The sequence below is a fragment of the Neofelis nebulosa genome, chromosome 7 (assembly GCF_028018385.1).
Source record: "Neofelis nebulosa isolate mNeoNeb1 chromosome 7, mNeoNeb1.pri, whole genome shotgun sequence".
NCBI lineage: Eukaryota > Metazoa > Chordata > Mammalia > Carnivora > Felidae > Neofelis > Neofelis nebulosa.
This window is the reverse complement of record NC_080788.1, coordinates 81,685,240-81,702,033: the sequence shown is the minus strand read 5'-3', so window position 1 is coordinate 81,702,033 and position 16,794 is coordinate 81,685,240. Positions and strand designations below refer to the sequence as shown.

The window sequence follows — 16,794 nt, the reverse complement described above, 5'->3', positions numbered from 1 at the left end:
TTTTAAAATAGTTAAAACGCTTTAAAATGTTAAATTTTGGGGCACCTGTCTGGCTGAGTCAGTATAATATGCAACTCTTGACCTTGGGGTTGTAAAGTTCGAGCCCTCACATTGGATATACAGATTACTTAAAAATAAAGTCTTAGGGGCGCCTGGTGGCTCAGTCGATTAAGCGTCTGACTGTTGATTTCGACTCAGGTCATGATCTCACAGTTTGTGAGATGGAGCCCCGCGTCAGCTGTTATGCTGAAAGCACGGAGCCTGCCTTGGATTTTGTCTGTCTCTCTCTGCCCCTACCCCATTCGGTCTTGCTCTCTCTGTTTCACAATACATAAATATATATTTTTAATGTTTATTTATATTTGAGAAAGAGACAGAGCACAAGCAGGGAAGGGGCAGAGAGAGAGGGAGACAGCATCTGAAGCAGGCTCCAGGCTCTGAGCTGTCAGCACAGAGCCCGATGTGGGGCTCGAACTCATGAGCTGGGAGATCATGATCTGAGCCGAAGTCGGATGCTTAACTGACTGAGCCACCCAGGCGCCCCAATAAATAAATATCTTTTTTTTTAAATTTTTTTTAACGTTTATTTATTTTTGAGACAGAGAGAGACAGAGCATGAACGGGGGAGGGGCAGAGAGAGAGGGAGACACAGAATCGGAAGCAGGCTCCAGGCTCTGAGCCATCAACCCAGGGCCCGACGCGGGGCTCGAACTCACGGACTGTGAGATCGTGACCTGAGCTGAAGTCGGACGCTTAACCAACTGAGCCACCCAGGCGCCCCATAAATAAATATCTTTAAGATATAAATAATAAATAAATAAAATCGTAAAAAATAAATAAATAAAATGTTAAATTTTAGTCAAATTCAGGATTTGTGGAAATCCCAAAGCTCCTATTTCTGTAGAAAAGTACTTTGGGAATAAACCTCAATACTCTGGTCTGTCATTTTTCTAGGAATATATCTGAAAAATTTCTAAAGCTTCATTAGACCCTAAAATCTTGTTCTAAAGGCATTTTGGTAAATTGATCAAAAAGTCTCATGAAGTACACTTATCACAGTGAGCACTAGCGCTAAGTCACATACAGAATTGTAGAATCACTATAGTGTACACCTGAAACTAATGTAACATTGTCAACTTTACTTCAATAATGAAAATTTTTTTTAGAAATCTCATCAAATTCGGTCCAAGGTACAAGTGTAAGTAAGTGTGGTTATTTGTAACTTTAAAACATACATAAATAAATCAATCAGAGATAAATTAGCAGTTTTACTGAAAAGGGTAGATATTGTATTTTTGGAGATGTTCAAGTATCAGACTTCCTATCCTAAATAAGAGGGTGAACTGTAAGGTCTTTACAGCAACATGATTCAGGCAGGGGGAGAAAAGTCATATTTCAAAAACTGAGGATGAGGATTTATGTACTATAAATAGACCATTACATTGTCTGTTTGAAAGTACATGTTTTATTTTTACTCATTAGTCATCTGTGTGTGTGTGTGTGTGTGTGTGTGTGTGTGTGTGTGGAGTGGGGGATGGAGGGATTGAGAATAGACTCCCCATCAGTCACCTGCCAGAGAGGTATTGACTACCAGGTCTGGTGGTGGTGGGAGGTATTGTACAGTTTAAAGATACAAATTGATAATGGCTGCAGTTCACATGAGCCTGTTGTTGTTGTTGTTGTTGTTGTTGTTGTTGTTGTTGTTGTTATCTTACCTTCCACTCTTCTTTGGATAGAAAAGCTGCTTTGGGGCAAATAATGAGACTCATAATAATGGCTCAAATAATGGGATTCAACCTTCCCATTACTATATGCAATAGAGATAACAATATTTATCTTTTGAAATCTAAGTTTTTTCTTCTAAAATTATCTTTCTTCTATTTAGTTTTATGCGGAGGGTAATTTATTTTGAAATTTAAAATAACATTAAAATAGGGAATACATTTTATTTTGACAAAACATGGGCATGGGTTAGAAATAGTGAAGAAATACCATTGTGTGGGTAATCTTATTCTAAATTGTTCAGGGGGTGCCTAGGTGGCTCAGTCGGTTAAATGCCAAGTGCTGACTTTGGCTCAGGGCATGATTCCAGCCCCATATCAGGCCCTGTGCCTTCATCGCCCAGCCCTCTTTGGATCCTTGGTCTCCATCTCTCTCCATCCCTCCTCAACTTGTGTGTGTGCGCACACTCTCTCAAAAATAAATAAACGTTAAAAAAATAAGAAGATAAATTGTTTTGGTTAAAATTAGCCACACAAATTAAATACTTGTGCTTAATGACTAAAAATCTTTATCGGATTTTTGGACTAACAAAGACATCCAGTATCTTAGTTTTAGAGAAGAGTTAGTGCAGAGCAGAGCAAAGAGGTCTCATGGCTGGGATCCTCCCAGGACTTGCTATTCTGATATTATAATGTGTTGTAAGGAGAAACTCGAGAAGATAACTGAGTTTACTACATATTACTTCCCATTCCTATAAAATGGTTATCAAGTTTCCCCCTCAAACTGGAAATATTTCAAACCAGATATTCTGGATTCTGATAAATTTAACTTCTTTCTTTTCTTTTCTTTCTCTCATTTAAGTAATCTCTACACCCAATATGGGGCTCAAACTCACAACCTTGGTATCAAGAGTTGCATGCTCTACTGACTGAGCCAGCCAGGTGCCCCTAACTTCTGTACTTCTTTCTTTTATTTAAAATTTTTTTTAATGTTTATTTTTTGAGAGAGAGAGAGCGAGCGAGCAATCGGGGATGGGCAGAGAGACAGAGGGAGACCCAGAATCCAAAGTAGGCTCCAGGCTCTGAGCTGTCAGCACAGAGCCTGAAGCGGGGCTCTAACTCACGAATCGTGAGATCATGACCTGAACTGAAGTAAGCCACTCAACCAACTGAGCCACCCAGGTGCCCCATAACTTCTGTATTTCTTAAGTTAGATAGGTCTTGTTAATTCTTGCTGGGCATCTGATTGCCAGTGAAAACTGTGAAAGCTATACAAAGACAGACTTTTCTTATACATTTGTCCTTCTGAAGCGTAGTCATCTAACAGCATCGCATTAGGATTTGAATGACAGGCCCATGAAGTGCTCTTAAAGGGTCAAGTGCAATGTTACAGATTTTAAATTCAAATCAAACTAAAGCAATTTGGAATTAAAATTTGATTTGCTGATGGTTCCTATTGTTTTGTGTCAAATAAAGAAAAAACAAAACGTCACTGGGATACAAAGGAATCTCACTTTACACAAAATGTATCTCTGAGAAGTTGACTACAAATTGAATTTAAATACTATACTGGAATTATGGAAAATGCTTATATAAAACAATCACTCCATAATTTATCTCCAAATAATGTGTTTCAACACTGTAATTTTTTTTTAAATCTAATGTTTACATTACTTAAGGAAAAATTAGTTACTCTGTGAATTTTTTCTAAAAAATATACAAGAAAATCGTACTATGAAATTGTAGCTATGTGTTAAAGCTCTTACTTCAAGAGCTTCTTAATTACATAAAGTATGTCCTGAGTTAAAATCAAGCATATCAGAATCTCTATCAATAATTTCAGGGCCTGAAGATATCATGTGGAAAATTACGGCTCGAATAACAAATTCTTTCTGCAGATCATCACTCTGAACAGAAGAAGCAATGAAACACAAAAATTACTGCATTAAGCTTCAGTTTGGGGATCAGTTTACTTACCCAACAGGATCTATCTTTTTCATTAGTGACACAGCCACCACAAATGAGTAATTAATGCTCCCAATATTTGATGGTGGTTGTGAGAGACCTTCTCAGCTGTATCCTGAAAGGCAGTATTCACTCTTTGGAATATGATGTGTGACATGACCCAACAAACTAACTCATGAGGGGAGATAATAATAGTAGAAAACACTTAACACAGAAATTACTAAACAGCCAGGTGCTGTTTTGAATATTTTACCTACATTCAGTTAATCCTCATAGTAGCTCTATGAGTTACAGACTGTTTTTATTTCTACTTTATAGATGTGCAAACTTAGTCACTTGCCAAAGGTCACCCAGTAAAACAGTGGAGAAAGGACTCAAGGCTGGTTAGTCTGACTCCAGAGTCTGTGCTCCTATGTACTGCTCTTTACCTCCAGGTTTGCCTCAAGACACCAGTAATGCAGTGATGGCAGTAATATGACCAGGGATGCCCAATTTCACTCTTCATTCACTAGTGTAAATCTCACTCGAGCTGGTTGTACTCTCTGTACAAAACCTTTAACTGGCTAACGTGCATATTTTGGCAGTTTGATTCTGATCCTGGAGCAAAACACAAAAGGTGCAATTCTAACAGATTATTTGCTTTTAGTTGAGCTCAACATGGAGCCTAAAATGATTCAGGCAGATAATGTGCAAATTTAGGACAGTAAAACTCATATTACTACATTTACAACAGCGTGCTTAACATTTGTAATTAGACCTAAACTTCCAAAATTCCTACGTCTGATTTGCCCTCTTAGTGAGTTCAGCTAATCTCCCTTTCTACTTCCAATAAATAAAACATACCCAGCAAATGCTGTCCAAGGCAAGTTTGCAGACACGTATCTGAATTTAGTATCATTCTCGTTCAGATCAAATATCAGAGTGAATGCAGGGCTTTTCAGGTGGCCTGCTTGGCTGCCCTTTGCCCAGGAGCACCTTTTGCTTTTCTGAATTGCACAATAAGGGATAACAACATGTTATAGTTCCCACTGAAAATGTACATAGGATATTAAAGTTGTCAGACAAGAGCTGGCCCAACTGTTGCCCCAAGGATATTCATACTTGAATTTATACTCGCTTAAATATCTCACAATCCTTGAAGAGCAAAAATGTCTCGAATACTTTAGTAGTGGTCCAATGAAACTATTTCAGTAGCAGGCTGTACTAACTTTAGGTTAAGTAGCAGGCAATTTAAACTTTAAAATGCCAAGAGTGTAGACAGGCAAGGGAGTGGTGATAGCAGCAGAGTAGTTTTGGGAGCTCCCAGGATGCCCTCAGAAAAAAACGGTGATAGCAGCAAAGATGGGGGAAAAAACCCACAAGTCTATAGGCAACATCTTTACCAAAAATCGGGTGAAAAACAACCCCTGGAACTCTAGAACTCTAATGGGTAGAGTCAAACTACACTTAGCAACAAAAACTGGGTGACCCCAACTGTGCTGGCTAGAGTGGAGGTTTGAAACTGTGGTCTTGTAAGGGTCAAAAGAGAAAAAGAATCCAGAAATTGCCAAGTCTTTATCCAAAGGAAGGGGCCCCGCTCCCCCATTTGAAGTGAGAGGCTTCCCCCCGCACCCCCCCCCAAAAAAAAAAAAAAAAAGAAATGAGAGACCCAGGAGTGAATCTAAGAACCACTGTGAGAACTGGGAGGAGTCCTGGCAGGGTCTCTTTTGCCAATGAGTACAAGGAAAGGTCCGGCAACACCTGGCACAAGCTCTTTTGTAGGACAGATCCCACGCTGAGGAGGAACTACTGAGGGTGGAACATAATATATCTGTTAAAAGAAAATTAGCTAGCTAGCTAGGGCTGACAAAGCTAGATCAAGCTGATCAAGATTAGTGCATTACAAAAATTAAGACAACTAGACATTACGTGCTGCCTGGTGTGATGCAATAGAAAGTACACTGCATCCCCAGTGGAGAAGTGTTTTGCCAAAAAAATAAATAAAACCTGAATCAAATGTAGCCTCTAGATCTAGATCTAGTTTACAGAACATATGGAGGAGAAAGGAATATGCTAAATAATACCAGAAAAATGCAATCAGCCAAAAGTGGAAAATTCTATAGGAGAAATAACCTGGTCTCTTCAACAAAATGGCATGACAATATTGGGGTGAGGGGAAGGCAAAATCAACAAAGAGCTAAAGATACATCAACTAAATGAAATATGTAGATTTTGTTAGCATCCTGATTTGAAGTCACCAAGTCTTTTTTTTTAGAGAGAGAGAGAGAGAGAGAGGAGAGAGCAAGCATGAGCAGGGGAGAGGGGCAAAAAGAGAGAGAATCTTAAGCAAGCAAGCCCCACAAATCTTAAGCAAGCTGGATGCCAGGTTCGATCCCACAACCCTGGGATCATGACCTAAGCCAACATCAAGAGTCGGTCACTCAACTGACTGAGCTGCCCAGGTAATCCGTGAAGTCATGAACTCTTTAAAAAAATTTTTTTTGACACAATTGGCAGAAATCGAATACGAACTAAGGATTAGACTACATAAAGAAATTACCATTAACTTTGTAGGTATGACATTGATATTGTGGTATATTAAAAAAAAAAGGTCCTAATCTGTTAAAGATACTTAGAGAAGTATATACCAATGAAATAATATGATGTCTCGGATTTATTTTAAAATATTAATGGGCTTGCCATGGGAGCATGGGGGAGGCCATGAATTCTGTTTCAATGCATCTTTGATCTTGTCAAGTAATATCACGAGCAAAGCTTACCTTCCCAAGTTGAAAAATTTAGGGCCAAGAAGCTGTAATTGAAATTAAAAAGGGGCACATGTGTCCAAGGAATATTGAGGAATTTGACAGCTTTATGAAACTTGTGATAAATGAATGCATCGAGATGGCAGTTAGTGGGCAACAGAACAATACTGGAAAGGTGGTAATATGAGGAAATAGTATCATCATGTTAGAAGCCTTAGAATGAGTTTAAACAAAGGCTTATTCACTACAGAAATCAATTGCTTTCACACGTCTCCTCTCCAATGAGCCAGTTTTACTATGATATGGAAATGGCTGCATACATTTTTTGGGGGGCTGCATACATTTTTATATTAAACTGTTTTATTAAATAAATTTTTGTAAGAGTAAAAAAAAATTCCTCAGAAAAAATGTGGACTAGATGAACTAAGAACAGCAAAACCTTGATAATTGTTGAAAGTGTAGTCATAAGACCTTTTTTCTATTTTTACATGAGTGAATTTTTTTTTTTTTTTAAGATTTTATTTTTAAGTAATCTCTATACCCAATGTGGAGCTCGAACTTACAACCCGGAGATCGAGTTGCATGTTCTCCTGACTGAGTTAGATAGGCACCCCGTGATTGAAATTTTTCAAAATAGGGGCGCCTGGGTGGCTCAGTCGGTTAAGTGTCCGACTATAGCTCAGGGTCATGATCTCACAGTTTGTGGGTCCGAGCCCCGCATCAGGCTCTGTGCTGACAGCTCAGAACCTGGAGCCTGCTTTGGATTCTGTGTCTCCCTCTCTCTCACTCTGTGCCTTGCCTGCTCACACTCTGTCTCTCTCTCTCTGAAAAATAAACATAAAAAAATTTTAAAAACTTTTTTTCAAACTAAAAAGTTAAATAGAAAAAGTCTATGCACCACATGATTTAGAATATCTAATTATTATATTAAAACCTATAAAGCAAAAGGAGCAAAGGAGAATAGGATTTATTTAAAAATGCTCTGAAGAATTCTTCAATCTTTTTTTGTGGGGTAATCATCATGTGCTTTAGGTGAGTCTATTAATAGAAAGACAAAACCATCATTTAAAAATATTTTGTTATAGGGGTGCCCGGGTGGCTCAGTCGGTTAAGCATCTGACTCTAGATTTCAGCTCAGGTCATGATCCCACAGTTTGTGAATGCAAGCCCCACACCTGACTCCACACTGACAGTGCGGAGCCTGCTTGGGATTCTCTCTCTCTCCCTCTCTCTGCCCCTCCCCCCGTGCTCTGTCTTTCTCTCTTAAAGTAAATAAATAAACTTAAAATAAGTTATAAAAAAACAAGTTTTTGTGATTTTTTGCCAAATTCAAAACATTCTCCAAAGAGAATACTCTCTAGCATAGATTTCTCAGGCAAAGTGTCTGTATCTGGTATTATTCTTTTGACTATCCTCCACTGTTGCTCTAACAGGAGACAAACCACACTTCCAAGATTGTTAAATTACTACCTAGGAAAGTTTTGGCAATTTCCCATTCAGTCACATTTTCCAGTCATTTGTTTCTTATGGTTGTAGACCTGGTTGTTCACTTTTAGCCAATGTCCAGGAGGGACTTTGCTCCAGGCAATTTTTTTTCTTCAATTTTGACATCTCTGTGAGTTAGCTATTATATAATATTATCACAGCCTACTGCTTTCTGACTCATGTTACCCAGAAGACAACTCAGGAATGAACTTGGACTAGAATTTTATATAGCCCGTCTAAAGGTTTTGGTACCTATTTTTCTATAATCTTTGAAGGTCTTTTTCCTTTTCTTTCCCACACAACATATTGTTTGAATAGTTCCAGTGCCCTGTATGTATTTCTACAATTTTCTTAGCCACAGGCAACTCTTGTAGTGATCTTATTTTGCAGGTGCAACCACTGCACAGGGCAAAGCTATCTCCTCTTTTTCCTTTCCATCTACGTTATAGTTTGCTCCTTTTTTTTTTTTAATATTTATTTATTTTGAGAGAGAGAGAGATAGAGCATGAGCGGGGTAGGGGCAAAGAGAGACAGAGACACAAAATCTGAAGCAGGCTCCAGGCTCTGAGCTGTAAGCACAGAGCCTGATGCAGGGCTTGAACCCATGAACTTCAAGATCATGATCTGAGCTGAAGCCGGATGCTTAACTGACTGAGCCACCCAGGCACCCCTGCTCCTTTGGTTTTTGAACACATGCCAGGTCTTCTAAAATATCTTCCTCTGGGCTCTAATACTCATTTGTTCTCTATATTTATACATGTAAACACTACATAATTTCCTCAAGTGAGTGAAATCACCCCAAAACCACCTAAAAATGATTTTAAGAGTGCAAATGATTTGGGAACCAGAGACAGGATATCGAGCCATTGATAGGACAGTAGGAGGCAGGATAGTGCAGGGAGATTTTATTTGTTTCTGAATAAAAGCATACACTCATTGATAGAAGAGTGGGCCCACTTCCTATTCTACTGAGGGCCTGAGGAGGTGACCCAGAACTCTATACCTCAGCTTTCTTGTGTTACTGGAGATAATAATACTTGTTGCCACCTTTCCACATGATGCAAAAAGATGACTGGATTAGTGTTTGTGAACCGGTTTGAGCTCCCTGTTAGAAGGATGTCAGGTTCATAGTCAGCAAGGTATAAAACTGGATGTTCAGGTGAGTAATTACAGGGAACCATATGGTTCTCTAAGGCAGGGCCAAAACTCTTTGTACATCAGGTATTGCAATAATTGGAAAGAGGGCATCTGAGTGTTAATTACTCCTGACTTATTTTAAAAACCTGGAATTCCTTAACATACCTCTGCTGACACAATATATGTACATCAAATATGACAAATCCCTTTTTGGTCAGACAGTGTCTGACCAAATCACAGAGGTGTCTAATCACAGAGGTGTCTAAGATTAGCTAACAGGAAAGGAAAAAAAATCTAAAATTCTAAATTTATAAATTTATATTTAATATAAATAGGCATTCTCAGCAGTATACTGAAACTAAGAATCAAATCAGTGGGAGAGGAGGAGGAATGAACAGAACAGATGAAAGGACAGAACAAATAGGAAGTTTCAAAGGTGAAACTGAAGACAGGAAATGACTCAGCCACAATTCCAGGAGGGAGTTCTAGTTAGGTGAGTTGTAGATGATACTATGGCCTGGGAAACTCATTATGTACAGAGGACAAGATTCTAGGAGCTGATTGCAGAGCGTCCTCAGGAGTCATGGACACAAAGTCTAATGAAAATAATATAAAAAATATTCTCCTCTTGGGGCGCCTGGGTGGCTCAGTCTGTTGAGTGTCTGACTTTGGCTCAGGTCATGATCTCACAGTTCATGGGCATCGGGCTCTGTGCTGTCAGCATGGAGCCTGGGGCCTGCTTCAGATTCTGTGTCTCCCTCTCTGCCCCTCCTCTGCTCATGCTCTGTCTCTCTCTCTCTCTCTCTCTCAAAAATAAACATTAAAAAAAATTTTTTTTAATTCTCTCAGAGGAGAAAATCTTGGTGTCTTTTACTTTTGATACTCAGGGTAAAAAGTCAATTATAAAAACAAGAACAAGGGGCACCTGGCTGGCTCCATAGGTGGAGCCTGAGACATTTGATCTCAGGGTTGTGGGTTAGAGCCCCACATTGGGTGTAGAGATCACTTAAAAATAATTTAAAAATCTAAACAAAAACAAAATAAGAACTCAGGGCAGTTTTAGTCATTGACCCTTGAAATAGCTGAAATAATGGTAGTAAAAATAATACAAAAAGATCGAGGTGAAGGAAAAATATACCTGTTATTCTAAATTTAAATTATTCATCATTTTTTAGGAATATTTATTTATTTTTGAGAGAGAGAGGCAGAGACAGAGGGGGACAGAGGAGCCAAAGCTGGCTCTGTGCTGACAGCAGACAGCCTGATGTGGGGCGTGAACTCACCTGCTGTAAGATTGTGACCTGAGCCCAAGTCAGTCACTTAGGTGACTGGGCCACCCAGGCACCCCTAAATTGTTCATCATTTTGAGGAGATTGTACCGTTCCAGACACTGGGAGTATAGTTACAAACAAGAGGGGCATGGCTCCTACCTCTCTAAGAGGCTGCAATCCTCAGATATATGACTATGATCTGGGAAGAACATGGCCAAGGACTGCGTTATTGGCATTTATAAAACCATGGTGAAAGCGAGTGTAGACATGTTCAACTGGAATTCTTCAAAAAGGAAGCATTTGAAATTTTATTTCCTTATTATTTTAAAATGTTTATTTTGAGAGAGAGAGAGAGAGAGAGAGAGAGAGAGAGAGAGAGAACACATGTGTGCTTGCAATCACAAACCGTGATCATGACCTGAGCCGAAATCAAGAGTTGGATGCTTACCAACTGAGCCACCCACCTAGGAGCCCTAGCACTTGAGATTTTAAAAGTGAATCTAATTCAGGGATCTAAAAAGCTTCTTAGCAAAGTAATACTTTGCCAAGGGAAGGGAAGGAAAGCCAAGGGGGTACAGTATCTGTTAAATTCTTGTGAAATGAAATAGTACTGTTTTTGAGGAACCAAAAACAGTGCAGATTGGCTGGAGAAGAATGGGTGCCATGATAGCGTGATGGCAGATTAGCCGATAGAGTGGATCTAGAATTTGAAGTATTTTTATATGCTATGCTACAGTTCAGGCTTCATTCTAAATCTGAGGATGACTCAAATATTTTAAGCAGGGAATAACAGAATCAGATCTGCCTTCTGAAGATCCCTCAGGCATCAGTGGTAGTGGAGGTAGGGGAAGAGTAGAGGTGTGAACATTTAAATTTAACACATGAATAAAGATGATGGAATAGATATGAAATAGATAAGTAATAAAAATGAAGGATGTTACTGAGAAAGGGATTGGATGTGAGAGTTGAGTGAAAGGAAGGTACTAGAACAACTGCTAGACCTCGGGTTTGAATATGCCACTTAACAAGATAGGTAATAGAAAAGAAACAGAATTGTTTGTTTTTGAAGGTGGGGAGGAAAATAGAAGGATTATAAATCTAGTCTTGAGCTTGAGGTACCAGTAGGAAGTACAAGTGCACATGTTCTTCTTTAGTTGAGGACAAAAATCAATCACAACTGCTCACACATGTTTCTTGGGAGACATATTTTGTAACTTTTTATGTGCTATCAGTACCCTCAAAAAGGAAGAGGAGTGAATAAGCAGGTTGTATGTTGGTCATTATAAAATGGAGAAATAGTACTTTAATAATATGGAAACATAGTTCTTAATAATATGTGACCTAAGACCCCAGTTCATATACAAATAAAACATGGCAACATGGGTTACAAGTCCAATGCTGTCCATTAAACTATAATAACAGTAAAGCAGACATGATAAAATAAGATGTACTATTTTTATCTTTTTGAAATTATACCTTGAGTGGTTGTGTGTATTCCACAGTGATAATTTTATTGGTAGTAGAGAAGAAAAAAAGTTAATGCCATCAATTTTATGTGCAATTTTCCTGCACAGCTTTAATTGTTAACATCTTTTCCTTATTATATCGTTAAATATTACTTTTGTCCTAATTTTCAGTCAAGAGGTTAGTAGCTATATTAACTTTCTTTAGAAGCTTATTAGCTCATTAAGAATGTTTCCTGTCAACCTAAGCACATAAAAACACACACTATGGTACTTAAAAGATTAAGCTTGTATATTATATTCTTCAAACATCGTTTCATAATCCAGGAAAACTTCTTCAGCTGTTCATCTAGGATTTTACGTTGTATTCACGATGCGTTTATTTTCTATTTTCATCAAAAGATTCTGCTATGAATCCTGCTATTTGTAAACCCATTCATTCTAAAACATTGCATTTTTAGTCTAAGTCCCTTTCAAAGTTATCCTTCTCCCTCTACGCATCACCGTCAAGATCTAAAGTTTTTCACTATCCCTTCTCCCAAGAAAAAAATGCAAACATTCGTTCCTGCTTCTCCCCCCACCCCCACAACCCACCCCAGATAGGAAAGAAGAGGCGAGGCAAACTGGAACAAGTTGCGACGGGCGACCCAGAGCGCAGAATTAGTTAAATCCGGGCTCGAAACGGAGGCCGGGATCAGTCACCATGTCCAGAAGGATCTGGGCTATCTGCCAAAAGAGAACGTCCCCAAAGCCTCAGAAACTGACTGGTGCTAAGAAACCAGAGAAAGAACGAGTGACAAGCACAGAAAGAGGCCCGACCCTCTGGGACATCCTGAAACACGCAAGGAATGCAAAAGCAACGTCAGGAATCCGGGACCGGCTGCGGCTGGCCAGACCGCCCAGCCAGGTTAAAACCCAGCTCTGTAGGCAGGCATGCTGCTGAGACCCTTGGGTGGAGAAAGGCGCCCTGGGGGCTTGGTGACTGAGCGACGGAAATTGTTGGCAGCATGAGACCGGTTGGCTCCCAAAAGCGCGAGTGGCTCACTTTCCGGTACCCACACGGAGACACCCGGAGCAAGTCTGAGGGAGGGCCTAGGGGCGGGGCTAGAGTTCATACCCAGCCTCAAACGCCAACCCTTACTGAGTCTTCAGTACGCCTGCGTATGGTGAGGCCGCACTCTATTTGGCTGCTGGGCGTGCGGCGGCAGCGGCGTTCTCTACCCAGTATGCTGCGCGCTTGTGACGGCCCTACGTCTATCCCCTTCCCAACCCAGCCCCCTCTCCCCCTCCCGCCGCGGCCCCCCCCTTTCCCTAAAGTGAGTGAGTGAGACGGACAGATGGAGGAGGGACTGTAATGGCGGCGACCGGCAGCTCCCTACTCTGACCCACGGCAAGCATACAGCACCGACTCCCTCCTCGCTCCTCTCCCAGCCGGCCTCCGCCCCGCCGCCAGCGCGGGGCCACCCTCCCCGGCCCTTCCCCCAGCCGTCGGCTTCTCGCCCTGCGCCCCGGCCGGGGCCCCACACACAATGGACGAGCTTGCCGGAGGCGGTGGTAGCGGCCCGGGGATGGCGGCCCCTCCACGGCAGCAGCAGGGACCTGGGGGGAACATGAGCCTTTCGCCAGGGGGGAATGGAGCGGCGGGCGGCGGGGGTCCTCCAGCCGCCGAGGGAGCGGGTCCCGCGTCAGGCCCGGAGCTGTCCCGGCCGCAGCAATACACTATCCCAGGGATCCTGCACTACATCCAGCACGAGTGGGCTCGGTTCGAGATGGAGCGGGCGCACTGGGAGGTGGAGCGGGCCGAATTGCAGGTACCTCGCTGGGGCGGTGTGCGGGACGGCTGCGGCGGCAGGGTTCCCGGTCGGGGGGGGGGGGGGTGGGGCCGGGACTCCCCTCCGTCCGAGCCCCTGGCCTTGGGAGGCCGAGGGGAACCTACCTGTGCAGCTCGGGGGGGGCGATACTCCTGCCTACGGTTCTGGCGACGGCTCTTCCGAGAGCCCCCCTCCCCCTTTCCCGCAGAAGCTTGTTCCCCAACCCTTCTCAGCTGCGCGGTGCGGGCTTCCTTGGGGCAGCCATTTTGACTTTTAGTATGGCGTCTGCGGGGGCTCCTCTGGAGGCGGCCTGCCGGGCCTCCGGGGCTTGGGACTAAACTCCTTTCTGTGGGATAGTCCGGCTTGGGGTTACTGGGCATTGAGGTGGTTTTTGGTTGTGCCTGTTGAGATGGAGAACCCGAGGAAGGGGTTTGGGCTGGACATTTTATTACCTTTTTCCTCATCACCCGCCCCCCCCCCCCATCCTATTTGGCATTTTTGGCCCCCTCCCCCGGAGTTGGTACGCACTTGCCCCTTGACAGCCACGCTTCTTTCCAGGTCTTGCTGCATACTTGTGAAGTTTTCATTTCCTATCGCCAACTTTAGGTACCTTCTTACCTGGGATGCTGCCTTATTCACTTAGGTTCTCTTTTAGTTAGTTCTTCCTCAGTGACTGACTCATCTGTGCTTCCCTAAATTGAGTTTTTCTTTTTAGAGTACCCTTCAGCTGGCCACCTCTTCCTCCATCCCCTTTATCCATAAAAAGCCAAACCAGAGTATCTCTGCTGTCTTTATGAAACGACTGAGAAAAGATTTAATACTAGCTTGAAGTAAAACGTACTTTCCCACGTTACTGACACAGGGGAAGCAAAGTTAAATATCCTCAGGACCCTTAATAATTGAGCCTTATTTGATCTTTTTAAGGTGAAACTTTGATAGGCTGGTTCACTTTTGGAAGATGTTGGTAGCTGAAGCGCTCATGTCTTGAATTTCAGAATGGCTATATCTTTTTAAGAGGATTGTTCAACTCTTGGGTATTTGTGTTTATTTTTAAATCCCTTTCCAGGGCAAATTTAGGCTTAGAAGAAAAAAGCATGCATCTAAATAGTGTCGCACCTGTTCTTCAGACTGGTATATATTTAGAATGTAAGCAGTAGTGTTGGCTGATATATACGTCATATATGTTGGTGAATAGTTAGGAAAATATAGTGTTTAAAGAAGGAAGATTGGATTAGAGTGTCTTCAAACAAATATATATTACTTTAATTTTGAGTTAGTAAACTTTTATTGGACTCTACAAAGTTGTTGAAGCTAAACTTTTAAAAAAGTAAGGATGTTGGGATGCCTGGGTGGCTCAGTTGGCTAAATGTCTGACTTCGGCTCAGGTCAAGATCTTGCCATCTGTGAGTTTGAGCCCAAGCAGGGCTCTGTGCTGACAGCTCAGAGCCTGGAGCCTGCTTCGGATTCTGTGTCTCTCTCTCTCTCTCTCTCTGCGCTTCCAACGCGCGCTCTCTCTGTCTCTCTGTACCTCTCAAAAATAAACTTAAAAAACATTTTTTTACAGGGTAAGGATGTTTCGGGGCACCGTGGGTGGCTTAGTCAGTTAAGTGTCAGACTCTTGATCTCAGGGCAGATCTCGATCTCAGGGTCATCAGTTGAAGCCCCACTTTGGGCTCCACAGCCTGGAACCTACTTGAAAAACAAAAAAAGCATTGGTGTTTATATTTCTTGACTCTTTATCAAGTCTTCAAAAAAATTAATTACAAGTTAATACCTGTTAGTCAATTCAGTGTTTTAAAATTGTGCTTTGATATACTTTTGGACTTTTAAAAGTATAGTTTTCAAAAAGCTTAGGTAAGAATTGTCTGTTGTTTCTTTAAACTTATGTATAATGTGGTCTAAAATGTCTGAGATTTATAGAGTTCTACTGATACACAACTTTTTACTGTACCATGTTGCAAAGAATATTTTTGTGAAGATAGTGAGACAGTTATTTTTTAAAATTGCATTTACAAATGCACAAGGCCTGGACTCACTCACCAGTCCCTGGATACAGTGTCTATGACCTTTGCACTATGGTATGAAAGCTTGTATTCCCCCGCCCTAGAGGGTGAGACGTTTATTTTGCCCTGTAAGTACCTTGAAATATTGGATTTTAACACTTTGCAAGTTAACAATGCATTTATAAGCTTCACTAATTTAAGTATCTGAGAAAATGTCTTATTTGTGTCTAAATTAATAAAATCTATACCTTAATGAGATCTATATTGTCTGCCTTAGCCCTTTCTTTCCCTTTTAGTTCTCTTTGCCAGTAATGGTAAAAAAATTTTTAAAAATTTTTTTTAACATTCATTATTGAGAGATAGAGACTGAGCACGAGCAGGGGAGGGGCAGAGAGAGGGGGAGACACAGAATCCGAAGCAGGTTCCAGGCTCCAGGCTGTCAGCACAGAGCCTGATGTGGGGCTCGAACTCACAAACCATGAGATCATGACCTGGGCCGAAGTTGGACGCCCAACCGACTGAGCCACCCAGGCACCCGTAAAAATCTAAGATTCCTTTTCCTTGTTTGCTTTCCAGTTGATGTGCTACTGGCATATTAGTCCTGATAGAGCCATTGTAAGTTTTTTTTTGTTTATTTTGAACAAATTCTACAGTGTTTCTAGACTCTTGTTTCCAGGGATTTTCATTATTTCACAGAGATTCTTTTGGAATAAAATGTTCGTGATTATATTTGTATGATTTTGTTCTTCATATTTCTCTAAAATGTTTTATTGGGTTCCTTAGTTAATTGGGTTTCAGGTTTGCTTCTGGAATACTGAATTTACTTTAGATAACTTCAGTCTTGAATAGGATTGCTTGTGAGAAGCACATTTAAAAATGTATGTGTTGGGGTGCCTGGGTGCCTCAGTTGGTTTAGTGTCTGACTTCTGCTCAGGTCATGATCTCATGGTTCGTGAGTTTGAGCCCCGCATCCAGCTCTCTGCTGTCAGCACCAAACCCGCTTCTGTACCCCGTCTCTTGCCTCTGTCTTTCTCTCTGTCCCCCCTCTCTTGCCTCTCTCTTTCTCTGTGTCTCAAAAATAAACATTTAAAAATGTATGTGTCAAGGATTGCCTGGCTGGCTCAGTCGGTAGAGCATGCAACTCTTGATCTCAGGGTTGTAAGTTCAAGCCCCACGTTTTGTAGAGATTACTTA

General features: G+C 41.4%; 2 protein-coding genes across 8 annotated transcripts in view; one reads left to right on the top strand and one right to left on the bottom strand.

Annotated features, from left to right (window-relative positions):
* AP4S1 (adaptor related protein complex 4 subunit sigma 1) overlaps window positions 1–14,361 on the bottom strand; it is a 50,262-nt gene extending 35,901 nt beyond the window's left edge. The window contains exon 1 of one of the 4 annotated variants that reach the window (XM_058738756.1): window positions 14,216–14,361. The gene's annotated coding sequence lies outside the window, so the exon portion shown is untranslated. Of the gene's footprint in view, window positions 1–13,722; window positions 13,859–14,125 lie in introns of those variants that run through there. The other 3 variants (XM_058738755.1, XM_058738754.1, XM_058738753.1) reach the window with 3 other exon arrangements.
* Window positions 13,061–16,794, top strand: part of STRN3 (striatin 3) — a 106,937-nt gene continuing 103,203 nt past the window's right edge. For 2 of the 4 annotated variants that reach the window (XM_058738746.1, XM_058738748.1), the window contains exon 1: window positions 13,063–13,597. In XM_058738746.1, coding sequence (XP_058594729.1) covers window positions 13,316–13,597 — 282 coding nt within the window. In that variant the 5' untranslated portion in view covers window positions 13,063–13,315. Of the gene's footprint in view, window positions 13,598–16,794 lie in introns of all 4 variants that reach the window. The other 2 variants (XM_058738750.1, XM_058738747.1) reach the window with 2 other exon arrangements.